This window comes from Myripristis murdjan, chromosome 14, assembly GCF_902150065.1.
Source record: "Myripristis murdjan chromosome 14, fMyrMur1.1, whole genome shotgun sequence".
Classification (NCBI taxonomy): domain Eukaryota; kingdom Metazoa; phylum Chordata; class Actinopteri; order Holocentriformes; family Holocentridae; genus Myripristis; species Myripristis murdjan.
The window spans coordinates 18117928-18137516 of record NC_043993.1 but is presented as its reverse complement, the minus strand read 5'-3'; the positions used below and the strand labels follow the sequence as shown (position 1 = coordinate 18137516).

The 19589-nt window shown below is 41.4% G+C and overlaps 1 protein-coding gene across 1 annotated transcript; it reads right to left on the bottom strand.

Annotated features, from left to right (window-relative positions):
* Positions 1 to 1004: 1004 nt before the first annotated feature.
* wnt11 (wingless-type MMTV integration site family, member 11) lies at positions 1005 to 12548 on the bottom strand. The gene is made up of 6 exons (XM_030068896.1): positions 12306 to 12548; positions 10104 to 10302; positions 7729 to 7973; positions 5557 to 5834; positions 4679 to 4971; positions 1005 to 2087 (listed from the first exon to the last, which is right to left on the bottom strand). The coding sequence occupies exons 2-6, from the start codon at positions 10184 to 10186 to the stop codon at positions 1913 to 1915; spliced, it is 1074 nt and encodes a 357-aa protein (XP_029924756.1). The 5' UTR covers positions 10187 to 10302; positions 12306 to 12548; the 3' UTR covers positions 1005 to 1912.
* Between the last annotated feature and the right edge of the window lie 7041 nt (positions 12549 to 19589).

Genomic DNA, 19589 nt, shown 5'->3' with positions numbered 1-19589 from the left:
CTCTGTTGGAGCATTAAAAAGGTTTATGTATCCGGCTTTGCGGCTGGATTACAGAGTAATATTGGATCTGGAATCTGGAGTCACATTTCTCCTCATTACCTGAAATAGAAGTGGCTAATCAGCTAATCTTAACCTGTGCCTTGGCAGCTAAAAATTAAATTAAATTAAATTGACAGCTGCGGAACAAGCCCCAGCATCGTAAAAAGGGTTCCCTAAAATCTAATTGAACGGTGATAGCATTCCCCCTGTGCTGCGGTGTTGTTTTGGCAATGTTTGTGTGCATCTACAGGGCCAGGGTCAAGTGTTACAGCTACGATGCAACAGTGCAGCTTAGTGCAGGCTGGTGCTGCGGTGGATCATGTGAGCTCACAGCATGGGCCCGACATCTTCCCCGGCTATTTCTGTCGGCGCAGAATCATGAGAACCTCTTTAGCCAACACAAGGCTGGTCAGAGGGCAAAAACCTTCACGCTGCACAGTGCCAAGTCTGTTCCCTCCAATAACAGTCTGGCTCTGTGTATCAAAATAAATGAGTTTTTTTTTTTTTTTTTTTTAATTTAATGTTTGGCCATTGGAGGTCTGGCCCTCAGTCAGCTGAGTGTTTGAGTGTTAAAGCCACAATAAGAGTGATGAAAAGCCCTTTACAATGGCCTTTGTGAGGATGTGGAATGTCCAAACAAACACTTTCCCAGGGTTTGGGTAATTCAGAGGTTGATCCCAATAGGCTTTCAGGTTGAACCCTGCAACTCATTACCGACTGCACTGAGTTGATTTACAGTCACAATGTGCTATAAGTTCTGTTAAATTGTTGTTTTATAACACTTAGAGGCTTAATCAATTACACTAAAAGTAGCTTAGTCCAAAAATAATTAACCTTGGAGGTTATGGATTTTTCTTTGCCAAGTTTCTTCAAATAGACCTATATTTCATTTTTTAAAAAAAGGTGTGGTTCCAGGAAAGAAAAAAAGCCATTTCCATGTAAAGACCATGGTGAAGATTATTTAATTACTTTATAAATATTTCTTTCTTTATTTCAGTATACAAAAAGACAGTATGTACATCCACACAAAAGTGGTTTACAAAATGGCATTGTAAGAGATCCATGAGTTCAGTTCATATGCTCTGAAAATAGAAGATTTTTTTTAACTGCCTGCATTTCAGACATAATGGAGATAATGCACCATTTCACAAACTAAACAGTTCTTTATTTTTCTTCTCAAGATCCACAGAGGTGCAGACGTGACCTAAGTAAAGCTCCGCACGGGACACATGTCGAGAGTCAAAAAACGCCAACCACAAAAATGTTCCACAATTTAAAAGTACTTGAAGTTCCCTTTGTTGTGTTCCTTCTCCTCTCGTCCATCGCTCTGGTGGGGGGCGGGGGGTGGGGGTGGGGGGAGTCCCGAGTGTACCGAAGAAAGTACCGTGTGAGATTCATGGATCCATCCGAACCCTCTGCATCCCGTGGAATGGTACTGAAGCCAAGACACTGGTCTCTGTCTAGTGAGGAGACAGCAGAGTCCCTCTCCTCCAGAATAAAATCCAATAGCATTTCTTTTAATAAAGATATAATAAAAATAGACTTTCAATATCCCAGTAGGGTGAATGTATGCTCATTAAAAAGAACAAAGGAAAAAACCCAGGAGGACGGCGGTCTTTGCGTAAACCGACTGGCGTTCTCACAACACCCCACATTCAGACTCGTGAGGCGAATAAAGAAGCAGAAAAAGTCCAAGTGGCAGTTCAGAGATTCACTTAAAAAAATGATAATGACACAAGAAAAGACTGCGTCTTGTTGAAATACACATGCTAAAGCTTAAGACAAAAGTAAGCCTTCTTGGTACTGTAGTGCTTTGGTTATCTGTAGCCCCGGGTGGCTGGGTAAGGGTAGGGGGCCGCTGGGAGGCGGAGGCTCATTTGCAGACGTATCTCTCAACCATCCGCTCACACTTCTTACAGGTGACGTAGCAACACCAGTGGTACTTGCAATGGCAGCGCTCCACCAGCTTCTCCGTGTAGGGGTTGTAGCCACGGCCGCAGCACATCAAGTCACAGCTGTCACTGCCGACGGACGTTTTGTTGCACTGCCTGAAGGTAGCAGACACAGAGAAACAGAGAAATGGTAAGATCTAAATTTGACATTTTACTTTGGGCTACAATGGTACATTTTCTTCCTCCACTCTAGGAGAAAAAAAAAGGTGAGGGAGAGTTGGCCAGAAGGAGCAGTTTTTCTTGATCATAGTCACAGCTATGAAACCCGACATATTCCCGCTTGCAAACACAATTTGGTTTCCTGCCCAAGACAATTAAGTTTACAACGTCTTTCTGAATCATTTTGTGCAACAGTGTACAATCTCACAGACCGTGAGGAGCCCCACAATAGTCCCTTAAAAGTGCAATGTGCTTTTGTCCATTGATTCAGCCATTTTCCCATTTTTTTCTTTTTTGTCTTTGGGCAGTGGATGCTTGGGAGCCTTTCATTTCAGAAGCCTGGGGCATCTTGAGTGAGCAGAGAATAGCCCCACCATAAATCATACTGAATACACAGGGGAACCCTCCCTCTATTTAGCTTGCCCTCTCAACATAATTGCATTGTTTTATGATGGCAACAGTGTTAATGACCAGTATGGCAAGAGAGACACACGGGGCTGATGACTGTTGCTGGAGTAAAAGAGGAGGAGGAGGGAGAGTGGAGGAGGAACTCGTTACATCCCGGGTAATTGAAAAACAACAAAACAAAACCCTACACAGCTACGTTTTGTTGGGAAGAAGATCTACCTTGTATCACTCCTTGGGGCTGAAAATGGGGCAAGAGGTCACATCTGCTATTTTAAGTAGAAACACAATAATGCAATTTAATTAAGACTAAATCCCAGGCATCAGCGGTGCATCTCCTCACCAGGCCATGACACTTTTTGTTCCAGTGGTCATACATTACTCATTACGGCTGGGTTTGCTGCTAAGATTCAATTTGCCTCTGCCCCAAATTCTCGAGTTCTTCAAAACCACAGAGAGAGAGCCCAAGTGTACATGACTCTAAACGTGTCACACAAACATTGTTAGTCTTTGCTGAAAACTACTAGTGTTTTGTCCAGTTCTTGGGTCAGAGCTATCAATGTTGACGGGAACAAGACTAGAAGCCATTTCAAGGGTAAAGCCAGATAACACCATCCTGAAGTAGCCACCGCTAAAGAAAGGACTCCCACAATGCACCAGCTGCTTTGGTGGTCTTGTAAAGGATTGTTGGATAGCAGAAGATGCTGTGCTCATGTGATCAAGTGTTGTGAGATGAGCTGGCCTGAACACCCTCCTGATCCCCTGAGTCTCAAGCCTTATGGAAACAGTTATATCACATGTGAGCGCTCGCACACTTACTCATACACATACAAACACACACACACACACACACACACACACACACACACATCAGTGTCACACATTCCTCTGATGATGGTCACCAATTGGGTGCCTTGTGACTTGGCATAAAGCGCTAAATATCCTGCAGACTGTGTGTAGCTGCTACATTATCAGGCAGAGACAAGGAACGCATGGGGCACGGTGAGTGAACTTGACGTGAAGCATGTCTTCTGGCTATCTGTGGAGTGGCCAAGGCCTGAGGGACACATGATATGACCAAGTCATATGATGTATGACATTTACATCATGCAACAGTATCACATGCCAATCAGTGGTGATTGCTGGCAGCCTACAGTGAGTTACCCACCGAGGTGGCTGCAAGGGCACAAAAGTGGTGCATATTTCTCCACTGGAACTACATATTTCAACTGACAATTTTATTATTCCTGTCTGCCTTTATTATTACAGTACTCCATTTTACCCTTTTTCTTTATATAGATGATTAGATGGGTGATGTTGGTGGAGTTGCATGAAATAAAAACTGTATATGTTTGTGGGAAAACTTCAACGGCTACACACTGCTAACTCTTTAACTTTGCCATGCGTGTCCTGTCACGCATTTCTTAGAGATAGATCCATAAATTCTCTCTCCAGGGTATTAATGGAACACTGGAAAATTCAGTAAGCTGGCAAGATAGTCATGCATATTCGTGCCGTGTTTTTGACGCTGGTTGACCGCATCTTTTTCTGTGTCGGGCGCTCAGACAAAGGGGCTCCTTGCTGCCCACTAAGCTCTCCCAAATCACATACCAACAACACAAAACACAGTCCCAACTAAAACACTGGAGCTGAATGGAGTGACTCTTTCTTTATCTTTTGGGGGACCATTAACTATTTCCCATTTGTGTGGCACTCTCAAATCGATATCAGCTGAGTGCACTCAGTCCCAAGAATAACTGCATTAGTCACTGGTTCAGATAGCGGCACAAGGACCCCAGTTACAATGGCCTTGTCAGCGACACGTGCTTAGACATGCCACAGACAGGCCAATCTCGGGGACTAGTGGTTGTTATCAGCCATCCTCCAAATTGAATGGTGCCACCTGGCAGACCAGCACTTCACTAAAGTAAACATCCTGGACGAGCAGGCAAACAGGATCAGTCACTTCCTATTTGTCAGCCGGGTGGGTCAGTTCTGATAATCTATCTCCAAACACTGAAGAGCTACCATTTCTACCAAAAGTCTTAGAGACTTTCCAAAATCTGCCCCATGTCATACACATTCAGAGATACACACAATGGGTTCTGAAATGACAGTCTCACCTGTCCTGTGTGCCGGCGGAGCCGAGTTTCTCGTTCTTGAGGCAGAAGTCTGCGGAGCTCTGCAGGTAGACCAGCTCGTTCTCCCTCACTGGCCTGATGTCAATGTCTTTGGGCACCAGTTGCTTGCGAGTCCCCATGGGTCGGTGAACCACCTTGGTGGCAGACAGATACTTGGTCTTCAGGTCCATGGCGATATCCCTCAAGTCTTGCAGGCCTCTCCAGCAGGTCCTTATGGAGCAGGAGCCAGACACACCGTGGCATTTGCACTTCATGACCAGCGCGTCTCTCAAGGCCTGGACAGCACAATCGAGGACACAGAGGTTAGACAGAGTGTGGAGTGTAAGACTGACAGACTGAACATTTGGATAAAAATGTATCACAAGCCAGACATGCAGAAATCTATTACACAAAGCATTAACAATGTCTACATTACATAAAATGCCCAATTTAATGAATCAGTTACCCTTGTAATGAGTGTTTTTCCTTAAAACAAGATAAAACATACTGCCAAAAGGCTGAGATTACATGACTTGTTTCCACAGCAAATCAGCCTTTTTGCTGTAGAAAAATTTGATTATGGAGAAGTGACCTGCCTTATTTCAACAGGCTGTCAGATGATTCAAGAAAAATGAAGTAAGTCAAATTGTATTGGAAACAAACTAAGTTATCAAACTGACATGAGATATTTTTTCCTTTGTTTCAAGACAAAATTTAAGGTCTCAGTATTAGATTAAACGGACATGTAATGCATATTAGATTATTATATTAAATGGCTTGTTAAGATGGGCCTTTTTATTGTGTAATTACAATTAATTCATTAGGAATTTGCAAAACATTGAAAAACCTGTGTGCTGTGTTCAAGGCAACTCCATGCTTACCTGCCTCCCGACTTCACTGTTGTGGAGGTGCATCAGCTTGTTGGCATGGGACCCTGACCTCTTCATCTTCATGGGGGCATCGGAGAATTTGGAGCCCATGACCAGCCCATAGTGCAGGTTGTCACCGCAGCCCCCCCAGCGGTAGCCGGGCTCTGGGATTTCCCCAGGGATGGGACCGCATGAGCACAACCTCAAGTCCCCTGACGTGCACGCCCGTGCTATGGTGTGGCTGATAGCTGCTGCTGACAGGGCGTAGACGAACGCTGTCTCCCTCGTTCCTGATGAAACAGAACATAAATAAATACATATTATTTAAGTAGTAAAGGAACATGTCAAGTTTTTGGACGCTTGTTTGATTAATAAACTTGCTATTTAGCACATCAAATTCATCCATGTGTCTTCAGTAGGTCATTCCCTCTGGTGCTTTACGCTAACACTTCAGCCGACACTATGCTGAATGATGGTAGGTCATTAGCATAATCCAAAATTAGACTGACCTCTCAATAATGTGAATGATGTCAGTTGTGGACGTGTAGATTCAGGAATTTTAAAAATTCCACCAATAACTCAGTATAGCAGATGTGCGGGTTCATTTTTGGCATATTTCAGGTGAGCAAAATAAAAATAAATATAAATATAAATATAAATATAAATATTCTTCTACTGTTTCAAAACACTATGCTGTTTTTATGTAATTTTGTGCATATTTTACAATTCTCCTACACAAAACTGCTGCACTCATTTAAGATTTATTTCTCTTTTCGCTTTAAAGCTGCTTGAACTTTAAAATTCTCACACCACTGAGATAATTCTCATCTTATACTATCACTCAGCATAGTGTGTGTTAAAACCTTAGCCTGGATTGCTGGAGTGAACGCTCCACAGGGACATATGGATGACTTTGGTGTTCATATTCTCATCCTGAAGAAGGAAGTTGACTCAGAGGCCAGTCTCCTAAAAACTATGTATTTCTCTTTAATAGTCCTCGACAGCATGTCTGTTATTGTCAGAACGTCTCTTAAGTAGTCTCTAAAGAATTGAAAACATAATTATCTGCACTCAGAGCCGGTATAGCAGTCAAGACCGCTTAGTCTGGAAACACATGTACCCCCTTCTTTCTCCCAAACGCTGTGATGTACCGTCTCAATGAAGAGTAGAACTACTAAGAGAAGTGGACTGCCCGCGCAAAATGTAATTATCAAACACAGTCCATCAGGGCTCTTGCTTCACCGTAGACTGACCACTGATGTAATTGGTGGTGACGTGTGTACATGGAGAGCACATGTTTAAGGCTGGAGAGCAAAAGGAGGTAAGGGAAGAATCATGCATGACCAAAAGGACTAGCTAGATCAAAGCCAACCCTGGCCAGAGAAGAGCCATTTCCTGTCTCCATAAGCCTCAGGAGACACTGTTCATTTGGCAAATAACTGCTACGTCTTTTCTGGGGGGAACTGAAAAATACCCCCTCCTTCCCACACACACACACACACACACACACACACAGACACAGACACACATGTACGTGCGCATGCTCCAGCCACTATCTCTGGCATATTCAAGCTCCTTTTGGCAATAGAGATACATAAGTCAGAGTCTGAGACTGCAACACAGAAAGGAGTGCAGTCAGATAATAGTGAGGATTTTGGAAACAGAGAGACAATTATTAATCAAATCAAATGGCTTGTACACGTATGTTGAGCGGGAGATTTCTCAAGTAATAGCTTTGCTGTCCCTACTGCAGGCTCCCAAGGAATAAATGATATAATAATTCAGCTGGCAACAAAAAAAATGAAATAGATCAGTCAACATATCATATTAAAAACAGATAGGATTCTTGTAAATGAGTTCTGAGCTCTGTATCAAAGTTCCTTTACTATTACTCATGTTAATGCTCGCAAATAAATCTCTTGTTAATGCTCGCAAATAAATCTCTTATGGTGTGTGAGCCCAGACACTGTAAAGAGGATTGAGGACCCTCGCACCGATTTCTTAAAAATGGAACAGAAAAAGATGCAGTGGTTGAAATTATGACTTTGGTTTGGGGGATTCATTGACCGTCAAGCCCACCAAGCATGACCATAAACATTATATTTGTGTGGCTAAGACCGCTGGAGCAGCTCTCTGGAAACAAAAATGCCCCTGCTGTGCTGCAAAACTGTTTGTGAACCGTACCTCTGTCAAGGTCTGGACGATACTTTGGTGCATCAATGGGGATGTCGATGGAGGAGCAGTTCCAGCGCATATCAGCAAATGTCTTCTGGCAGGTTTTCTTGACTTCTCGGGCAGCTTGGATGATGGTCTGCATAAGCTCCAGGTTGGTGCGACATAGCTGGGCTTGAGAGGACACCAGGCCAGGTAGCAGCTTACAGTGCTGGGTCTGGTTGATGTGTAACGATGCAGGTGTATGCGACAGTGCTCTGCAATGGCAAAGAAAAACAAAAACCAAGTGTTAAAAGTCAGTACACATCATACAGTATATGTTCTCTTAATTGCAATAACACTGAAGCTTCAGCACAGACGAAAGTTTTGTTTTAAAGGTTTTGAGATATGTGAAATAACCACTTATGGGAATAATCAAGCATGTTGGATGTTGTGAACTGTACTCAGTTCAATGTTTGCTTTTGTGATTCTTGTGTACACACATTTCTAACCTCTGAGTTGGATCAACTCAGAACAAACAACGGAAAAATATAAATTGAAACAGATAATGCTGGAAGCAAGAAAAAAGTTTTGGCACGGCGTCACAGCAGAGAGCCATCTTATCTCAGTGAATCCCCAAGCAAACTTGGGGATTAATAACATACTGTTTAAGTGACACCTTCTTGGCACAAGATTTTTCTTTTGTTTTCAGTGCAGAGGAGACTTCAAGAGACACCAGAAAAAATGGAGGGAAAAACCTCACTGAATCCTGATTCACTTCTAGCTGAATAACTACACAGATCCCACACGATTTGAATTTTTCACCACTGAACAGTTTTCTCCTCTGAGACCTTACTCTGACATGAATCAGCTGATTACAGACCATTAAAGTGTGCACAGATTCCATTTAAACAATTTGAACTTATTGAAGATTAACTTAATAGAGAAACCACAGGAGGAGCAGGTCGGCTCTGATCTCAGCTTTCTGTGTCTTGCGCTCTGCTGAGAGTTCGTGAGAACCAGGCAGCTCCGCCTGCACCTTGGCCTGTTTCGGATTAGGGGCCGAGGGGCCGCCACTCTGTGCCCAATGATAAGCTGTGACTCCCCTGTGCTTGTGGTAACCCGGCACTTGCAGGTGTTTACAGCCGCATCTGTTTTGCATCCTGGCTCGGTGCATTATCAAGACTTTGAGAGTCCTTGCTTAGATTTAGCACATGCCATCCCGTCTCTCTTAGGCACATCTGCTGGAGTGTAACCGCTGTGAGTTTTACAACAACTCATTCTGATAAGGAACCTGTTAGTAAAGCTGATCCAAAACATTATGTTGGTCCACTTGAACTTGAGTTTGCCATGCATGGTGATGAAACATAGAAGCAATAAAACAATGTCTTCAAATATGAGTCTAAAGATGAAAAAAAAAACAGAAAGAAGACATGTAATTCATCAATCTGTGCTGCAATTCCTAAAGGACTGACATGAATAATTCATTTCCAAACAAGTAAAAACCCCAAAGCAAAAAAAAAAAAAAAAATCCACAAAGAACTTGTTTATCAAAAGCATTTTCCAAACTTGCTCCAACTCGTTTACTTTTATCATAATCAAAGTAGTGTGGTGCTGAGTACAAACGAAAATCAATTTATCTAAAAAAAACAAAACAAAACAAAACAAAACAAAAAGCACTATTTTAACAATGACATTTTGTCTCACTGGACAACACACCAATGTCACATGGCATACAGGCCAGTTCCCCTGCACCACCACACCACCCCATCATTTCTTTCGCTATTTCCCATTCTCATCTTGGTCAGTATCAAACAATAGAAATGAAAAGTCAATATGAGATCTCAGGAATGAAATAAACACACGGCTTCTCTTCACTGAAGCCTCATTCAGAAAATAAAACAAAAGGAGTTTTCCATAACCTGAAGAACTGCCAGCCGCTCTGCTCTCTCTTTCATTACATGTACATGCAGCAAAGCTTTTCCATGATCAGAGGCAACTTGAACACCTAATTTTAGCTCATTTCAAAAGCCTTAGGCCCTCCACTAAACTCATAACAACTCATTTAACATTTTAACATTGATATTTCAGCACCACCAAATGGTATAATATACCTTTTGGCTGGCCTGCTGGAGCTCCTATTATACTGTTGGTTAACGCTGCAATGCCTGAGCTCTCTTTACAGATATTGAACAGTGAACCCTTCCAATAATTCCTCTAGTTAGTGCCTTTTTCATTCCCCACACGCAATGCTATTCCTTAATTATAACACATGGAAACATTCAGAGAGGAGCCGCATAATATTGTGAAACTTCACTGTTTGAATGTAAAGTTCTGCAAAGCTGTGTACAGATGAGGAAAGGTCTAGGGGAAAGGATGGGAGAAGTTTGGAGTGTAACTATACTTACAGCCATTTGATGCCAGAGCAGAGCTGAGACAGCAGCAGAGCAGTCAGCACACCGAGAGGCAGAACATGGGAGCTGGTCCTCATGATGACAGACAGGCTCCGGCTCAGATGGGACAGAAACTCAGTGGGGATGTCGGGTTTCTTGGTGCAGACGTACACTCAAAAGTCAACTGTCATGGCACGGCCTCCTCCTCTAAATCCTGCAGGATAGCTGTGATATAAAAACGTGTTTAGCTGTGGCACATAGTTTTTTTGTAAGCTGTAGTGTTTTCAGCTGAGCTTTGGTTTCAGCATTCTCCGCCGCGTTTGCCTGATAAGAAGATGAATAGCGTTAAAGAGCCTCTGTGAAAGTCATTACGCAGCCTCTGCAAACCTTTAAAGACAAGTTTCAGATCTCGAGATAATAACAAAACCAGATAAAATCTGATGAAGCTGCGTTATCTTAATTCTTTTAAAGTCAAGAATCTCATGAATGGATTATAGCTACACAAACTAAAAGAAACAACAATGAACATTAACACTGCACCTTTTTTTTTTTTCAAGTAATAAATGTTGATAAGCAAGCCAGTTTAATAAAACCGAGAGGTGAAATGAATAACATAGCTTCATTGTAGACAAAACAAACAAAGTGCTTAAATATGTGGATGGATTCCAGAAATCACTGTTAATACTTTAATTTTCCTAAAGTGTGGTACAAACTAACCCCAGCACTCACAATAGTTTCTGTAGTGAGCTTTTAGTGACTTTATCATACTTTATTTTTTAATCTGGTACCACGATAATATTCCTTATAATATAGTTGAAACTTTTGCTGTAGTATGTGTATAGCACACAATTGATTTATTACAGTATTCGCCTAAGAAGTGGTTTAAAAAAAAAAAAAAAAACAACCTGTGTATTTAGGAAAGGCTAATCTCCACTTTGACAAGAATTGCAAAGTTGGCTGAGACAAAAGCGGCGAGGCTGGACCAGAAGGCCCATTTCCCCTCAGTAAGAGTTGTGAAACTCACTGGTTTCTTTCCAGCGTTTTGACATTTACTGCGAAAGTTGTTAGTAAGTTAATCTAGTATCACCTCTGCTCCACGTCGAAAAATGCCAGGAATTTGCGACAGTTTGACAGTGCTCCTGGGAGGAACTGCCGCACATCAGCGCCAACAGCCCGCAGTGGACGCAGCTTTGCATCAGAGGTGCATTATCTGATAGTGCTGTCGATAACAAATCTCTTTGAAGGACTCTTACACATGTGTCCCTTTAAACGCCCTGATGGCTGATATATGCCTTTATAAAACAAGATAGTTCCGGTTCTCGCTGCTGATTGCCCGAAACCGCTGAAATGTAGGTGATAAACAAACACCTGTGACCGCAACACTTATCGCTAATTTAAATATTAATACGCTGACCTAAATAATTACTCTAGGCCGTTGATGCTTATGTGTCGCTTATAAATGACAACACTGTCGAGGAGTAACATTTTAGCCTAATTACTAGTGTCCAATCATCATAATTAAATATTTTCCCTCATATAACGTGTGTTACGGCCGAGCGTCGTGTCTCACAAAGCCTCTTGAGCGGTTTGAATTCACCGCAAAACTTATTGTCTAAATTAACATTTGCTGAAAGTGGCCCAAATGGCAGCCCTGTTTCTCTCAAAGAAGATGGGCTGAAAGTCTGATGTCCCGACGCTTAGGCTACAGTCCATCCGACAGGCTGTGTGTCTCTCAGCAAGCCATCAGACAGGCAGGGCTACTGACTGGCACGTCAAGTAACGCTATTAATCATATGTGATTTCCCAGTGATTAGTGCGAATCTCATGCAGCCTAATTGAGAGAGATTAACAAGATAAACCACATAAAGTGGACAGCTTTTTTTTTTTTCTTGCCATAGCCTGTCTTGAGCAGTAGCGTTGACTACAGTCACATGCCAAAGTGAAGATGATGAAATTATCTTGAAATTATAGTCCGACTGACCACAGCGGAATAAATGCACTTTTATTAAATGCAGATCCTATAGCCTGCATCCGACTACTCTAACAAAATTTTCCTTACTTATGCAGCCGATTACTGTGATATAAGTCAGCTTACAAGCAATTCGGTAAACTTTTTTGTTTTAAATATCTCGCTTAAAAACCTCTACACTGATATAGGGATGTGAAAACAGGATCACAAACAAGCTGGAGCTTCAAACTTCAAAAGTTGCGTCTCACCTTTTCTCGGAGCGCGCTCAGCCTTCAAAGTTGAATGAAACAAAACAAGACCGAAAAAATAAACAAATAAACACACACACATATACAGCTATTTCAGCAAAAGGGGAATATCCTTTAAGAGAACTGGCTGTGTTGCTCTATCAGCCAGAAGCGTGAGTAAAATCCAGCACGGGGTGATTGAATAAGTCCAGACAGGTACGCATGGTGTGTGCGTGTGTGTGCGGGGCTGCTGTGTGTCTGAGGCTTGTGCAGCGCAGGAGGGAGTGGGATTCAGTGGGGGCAGACTCAGCTCTAAGTACCCCTGCCCTGCTTTGATCTCACTGCTGATGTCAGACCAGCATTTGCATAAGAAAGTGGACTGCTCTGGGACCTAACTCGAGGTATTCGGAAATGTGGGAAAAGCACTCAATAGTCCCAGGAATAGTCCTGGAATACTGCTATGGGGAATATTGGTGTGCCAAAGTATGTCTTTGGTGCTCACTCGTGAGTTAATAGTCGCTGCATTGCACTTTTATTGTATTTTTTCCATCTAATGTTGTAGGCTATGATTGCAATATTCCTATGAAATCCTACGGGGACTGGAGTCTGCGGGTCTTCACAGTGAGTCTCTAGTAAATTTAGTGAACTTAACGACGCTTTTTGTGTAGATTAAATCATAGCACTGTAATATTCATATGTTATAGTATATATATAATACGTAGTATATTGTTGCACATAATTATACACAAAAATATAAAGTTGTGCTGCATGGCACAATTGCAAAATTTATTGTCGACGCACTTGTAGTTGTTAAAGTAAAAAAAAAAAAAAAAAAAAAAAAGTCCCATTCCTTTATTTTCTCTCTGCATTTATCAGTTTACTAACCTACCTTTTTCTTAGGAAAATAGGGGGCTTAGTTTATGAATCTAAAAAAGCTTATTGTCATAAAAACATGGAATTAGATTTTTTTTTTTATTTTATTTTATTACTATCTTTTTTTTTTTTTTTTAATTTAACCTTTATTTATACAGGTAATCTCCTTGAGATACGGGATCTCATTCTCAAGAGAGACCCGTCCAGGACAAACACAACAATACAGCACAGAGTCACAGACAAACAGCTCCTTCAGTGCAGAACACAACACATTAAAGGGAGTGTGTATATATCACTGTTAGTGTTGCTGTAACGAGAGTAATGGTGATTTACAAAGTTTATGGTGGGATATGAATCAATGATTTTTTACATTTAAATATATTATATATTATATTTTAGATTTAAGACATATACATACATATATTTTTCTGTATAGATATTTTATATGTATACAAAGCTAAATAACAACTGCAGCAGATAAAAAAGATCCTCCCCGGTAAAAGCACTACCCTGCTGCAAGTGCTGCTCAGTAAATTTGGCAAAGTTGCACTCCAGCTCATAACACTGACATGAAATAAGAAATGTGACCTCTTCAGTCAAAATGACACCCTTGTGAAATGATGAAGGCAATAGGAGTTATTGAGTCTGCATTGTGCTGTGTGCATCCAAAGCCGTTCAGAGCCATGTTTTCCATTTAGACGTGTGTTTTCCAGATACACTTTTGTTTGCTCTTGTGCGCTCAAAGCACGCCAAAAGGACTGGAGCCTAAATTCAATACAGTTTCTGCTTTTCCTGCGGTTAAAGTCCAGTTCACCTCCTTGTTTGTAAGCAAGTTGCCTTCATACACAGTGTTTGCACAAGTAATATGAAATGCCGTCGGCCAGTCCTGGTATAGTCACACTGGTATTTACCCTTTGTCTGCACTGAGGAAAAAGAGTTAAGAAGTGACGGTGAATGATTTCCAAGATAAAAGTTAAATTAAAACTATTCTGGCACTATAAAAAAAATCCAGAATATTTTCTTTGTTATTGTGAACATGATATTAAAATTTACAATAAATTGTAAATGAGGTGAGATATTTTATGGTATTCAAAGCATACACACACACACACACACACACACACACACACACACACACACTCAAGCACAAGTGCGTGGAGTGATATTCAACATATGTTCTGTAACATTTTCAAATAAAACCTTCCTGCTAGGTTACATCTACTTTTTTCCTGCACAAGCTGTTTTCCTTAAGCATTAACCACACTGTAAGTGATATGTTGCAGAGCCAGCTGTGGGAACGTGATGTATCGTTTCCCTGAGAATCTCCTCCACCTCCACCACTCAGACAAAGGCAATAGTGAGCTGTTGTCCAGGCCTTGACCTTGCAGTTCGTACCTAACACTGCTGGCTGGCTGCTCCACTGGGAGCAGCAGATCAGGTGTTGTCGTGCCGTCTCTGGAGCACACACACTCTCAAATACACACACCAGAGCATGCCCGCTTCCTTTGGGAACACGGGATCCTGTGTCCAAACCTGTGTCGGCTCCAACACTTCACGCACGACAGTGCTATATGTATACATCTTATTTAATCTTATTTACAGTGCGGCTGTGATCCCGGTTCCAGAGAGACTCAATGTGTTTTATATAGCAGTCAACTGTGAATGGGCATAGGCAGGAGTGTGTGGGCGTTGTGGTGCTTCGAGTGGAACCAGGTTTGTCTGAGAGAGGAGCTTTTTACACTCAGGCTCTCCATTCCTGACTAAGCCAGGATCAACACGCAGCTCCTTGATCTCCCATCTCACCCTCCAAGCAGCACAGAGGGTGGGGCAGAGTGGGCAAGCCAGCCAAAAAAAGAATGAAATCTATATGATAATGAAATACTGCATCTGCCACTTATGTCACAACGGCAGAGTCACAGCTAAATTATGGCAGGATTAACACAAAAATTTTTTCAGACAATTTAATGTTTTACTTCTTTGATGTAATTGTAATCGGCTTGTAATGTGGTAAGAACGAGCTGCAATCTGCCCTGTGAAAAGATGCCCAGTTATGTTACAATAACACAGAATAAATGACACTCGAATGTTCACAGTTATTTCACGTTTAAAACTTATTCTAAGCTGCTAATCTTCAGGAACATGTCAGCTAAATTTATGAACTTTAAATGCAGTTCCCCACCCCCACACAAACACTTTGTTTAACCCAGAAATAAATGAATCACGGCTTTACTTTAAAATTCAGTCATGTTTTAAATTTTATAAATAGGATACATTTCGTGAGATGAATCATCTTGCTTTCAAAGAGGCAGTAGAGCCACTAAAGAGTCAAAATGCAAATTCAGCATGTGAAGAGAAACTGCACCTCATTTGCTTGTGATAAGAATGTTTTTAAATTATTTCACAACAGGCCAGATATAACAATATTTTCATTGAAAAAAATATCACTGTTAGGATTTGCTGAATGAAAAAAAAAAATGCATTTCCTGAACTGATGGAATAAAGGGTGAACTGAGCCCAGCTCTGGTTGAATACAGTGCTATGTTTGGGGGGAATGACTCCTTTGGCTCACAATGTTGGGCCATTGTCCTTCCTATCTCAAGAGGATCAGAGCAATATCAAGAGTCTGGAGGCTCACCGGGGGAAGATAAGGACACTCAACTTTCACCCACGAGATGTGAACCTGAATGGGTGCTGAGTAACAATTATACCCCCTGAAAATACTCCCATGCTCCCATCAGGATGCATATGAAATTGTACTGAGCTGAGACAAACAGTTGGCAGGAATCTGTGTGGGCAAAAGAGAAACTGTTTAGTGGGAAACATGCTATGAATGCTAATGTGACTCTGTTTTCTTTCATTCTTTTTTTTTTTAGTTTTTTTTTTCATACAGTTGTCAGTGTTTCAAAATGATTTGACAAGGAGCTCGTAAAAACTATGTCAAGCTTATAGTCTGTTCTTTTTCTTTGAGTTTTTATTATAAAACAGTGAAACCAAGACCAGTGCTTATAATTGAACTTATTGATTACATAAGTTTTATTTTGACATTATTTGCAAATGGAAATCCGTGAAATATTTCACAAGGATGATAAATGATAAAAAGTTCGAATCTGTAAGATATGTGCGTGCATTTCTTGTTCAGAAATGCCACACACTCTGTTTTCTATGACCAACTAAATCCACTTGGATATAACAGAGTTCTCAAGAAAAACTCATAAACAGGAGACTGATCAGCAGTCATAATAAGTCCAGTCAAATGAGAACTTAAAAGGGAACAGATGGAAACAACATGTGAATCCAGATCCATAACGGGTAGTTTTCATTTTTCATCAAATATCATCTATGAAACATTGAACAGCACAAGGGTTGTACTGCCAGCCGTACTAACAAATAATAAGAACATTATGCATCCTAAACAGCGTTCTCACATCCTAAAAATTGCCAAATGACACCGGCAGTGGAGTGCCATTCCTGGGCAGCTGAAAATCTCATCAGCCTCTGAGAGCTCTCTGGTGTCCCTCTGGTGAAAGCTGCCATGGCTCACAGCGGGGATCACCACAGAAACAACAACCTCCATCCAATCCATGCCCTGCAGGACGAGATTGGACCCGCGTCTTTTGTATACCATTTGTTTATAACCTCTCTGCTATTGTGCTTTGAGGACAGAGCTCTTTCAAGTGACAGATGGGTGGTGCTTTTGAACATATCATGTGGTCTTCAAGGAGTGCTCAGACTGCAGAAACAGCCTACACTGTGCACTGTGTGGGACTGTTTATCCATTTATGAAGCCTGGGGCAAATGCACTGCCCAGGAGTTTAATAGCACTCGAGGATTGTTTCTAAAAAAATACACACAAAATTATGATGGCTGCTCCGGCTCAAGCTGAGTTTATAAAAGTTCCAGCCATTATAAGCTTGCCCCCCAAGTGGATTCCAGTAATGGATGCAACTAGTTGAGGGCATTAACCTTTTGTCAGTCACATGAAATAAGTCCCTGCAGTGCCTGGAAATTCCAAACATGCTTCAAGATAAAAGAGACATTTCTTCCAACGTCGAGGATGGCAGCGGTGTTTCACACAGGTCCTTCGTCAGATTCTATGAAGTCGTATCACCGTGTCTGACGAGGTGTTGCTGAAAGAAGAGCAAAAGGGTGGGCAGGTGTTGAGGGCAGAGAGGGCTGAGGTGACCCGTGTGGGTGGGGTGATGACTTGAGCAGGGGTGCTCCTTCTCTCTCTGCTAGCACCCCTTGGTAAACACAAGGCGAAAGAGAGACATGGAGGAGTCACGGGGACAGGCGCCAGCAACACCACGGGCTTACAACCAGTGCAGGGGATAAATTATGCACATATATATGTCTCTTATGATTTTGCCCCTTTTCATAGAAGTTGGTTAGAGGGTTGAGAGCACCTAGGCAGTTTAACAAAACAACCGATACTGATTTCTATAAGGATGACAAAAGCAGCAACATTACTGAGTCAGATCACAAGTTACTTGTGTCATCTGTGAAAATGGAACATTTATTCTGTTTTGAACAGTCTCTGATTGATATATCTAAAAAAAAATGTGTCTTTCAGTATATTGGTCACTTTCATGTTCTTGAGTGAGTGAAAGAAAAAATAAATGCCAGACTATAAATTGAAATGAACCTCATATACACTGTATTGCATTTTATTAATTAATGGCATTCCAACATACTTCACCCAATTTTCAGTGGTTTAGCTTTACAATAAAGAAAGTGGAGCTTAAGATTAAATTGACATCTGAATAACTCAAACCAGTCCATTTCTAAGAGGAACTGAAGTCTTGCCTGCCCTGCCATTTTTCCCTGAAAGGGAACCCTGAAATAAAATCCATTTAAGCCCCCTGTCTTGCCTCTGTAGTTAAATTTGGCTGTGTATGGACATGATTACAGAACGCCACAGGTCTTACATCAGTGCAGAACCTTGACTTCCAACAGGAAACTTGGTGCATGGGTCAATTATGGCAATACTTTGGTCTGCTTAGAGGCAAAAGATGTACTCCCCTTGGAAATACACACAGGCTGATTTATACTCTGAGAGTGTTCGCCCCTCCACCTAAAGTGGAAATACAGCAAAACCTGTACAAGGTAGTGTATCACTTTTGGTAGGGAGTGTCAAGATGGGATTTCAAAACAACACTGGTATGCTCCTCTGCTGCATATGGCCACAAAATGGCCCAGGCTGATCCGTCTGCAAACAAGGCTGCTGGCGGCCCACAGCGGAGACAGATCCGTTTGCTCAGCAGCTGAGCAGGGACATGGAGATGCACCTTTCACACTGAGCTGAGCACCAACAATCAGGGCTTTGTAAGCGAGGGATCTGCTGTTACAACTCACAGGAAGAGTAGCCTACATGCCTCTTTAAGTATACCCATCACTGGGGTTATCTGTGCTTAAGACAGGGATGCATCACATCAACAAACAAATGAAAAATGTCTGACATTTATCCACAAAACTGAAATTTATCCAGCACTATCAGGATCCTGTAACTTTATCATGTGACCTTGTGAGTGATGATAAACCATCAACCATGGTACAATATCACGGTCGTTTAAATTCGCAAACCCAATAGCAACTGAGTAGCAATTTTAGCATTCATCTAAATCGATTGAAAACTCATCTCAGCATGACTTCCAAAGAAAAAGAATACGCAACAAGTTATTCAGCAGAGCTCTATAGAGCAATACCACTTTTCAGCTGCGGACGAATCCATTTTGTCTCGATATGATTGTTCTCCTTAGAAACAGACTGTGAACAGCAACAATCTAACTCAAATAGGCCTACAATACAAATAATTTAACACATGTGGAAACTGTGTTCAGTTCTTTGCTTGGAATGATGGCGCTAAGAAATCTCAACCACACATGAGAAGCTATTTAAGGATTTGGTGCATCTGTTCAACAAAACAGCTCTGCCATAAATTCTACCTTTTAAGAAAGTTTAGAATACTCAGTTTTTCATGACATTGTGGAGAATGTGTAAATTTAATTATGTTTCTTATTGAGACTGTAGTTTGCAGAGTTCTTGTGCTGCATTACGTTATGTTGAGAGGTTTTTCTAATTTTTTGTCCTCCCCATTTATCTACATGAGGGAGACAGAATAGTAGAAAACAGCTTTCAATAAAATGCAGTCCAGTACAACAGCACCAACTACCACCTCAATGCCAAACATATAACTGAATGAGCACCTCTATTACTGTGACAAAAAGAAAACCTGGGCATTATTGGCATCATAAGAGTAAACTCTATGGCAGACCATTTGTATTGAATTGTGTTAGATTGTGCACGTGTAATTAATAAAGTGTCAACTAAATGCATCCTGTGATATTTCTTATTGGCGGTGGCTGAAGAGAGTTGGAGACTTTGTGTGAAGGCTCATAAACTTGACCGGGATTCATAGCAAATTATTTACAAGGA

Coding starts and splice junctions, on each gene's coding strand:
- wnt11 (XM_030068896.1), bottom strand. CDS start 10,186: ATGAGGACCAGCTCCCATGTTCTGCCTCTCGGTGTGCTGACTGCTCTG. Junction 5,835..7,728: donor TCGTCCAGACCTTGACAGAG/GTACGGTTCACA, acceptor CTGTTTCATCAG/GAACGAGGGAGACAGCGTTC. Junction 4,972..5,556: donor ACAGTGAAGTCGGGAGGCAG/GTAAGCATGGAG, acceptor TGTGCTGTCCAG/GCCTTGAGAGACGCGCTGGT.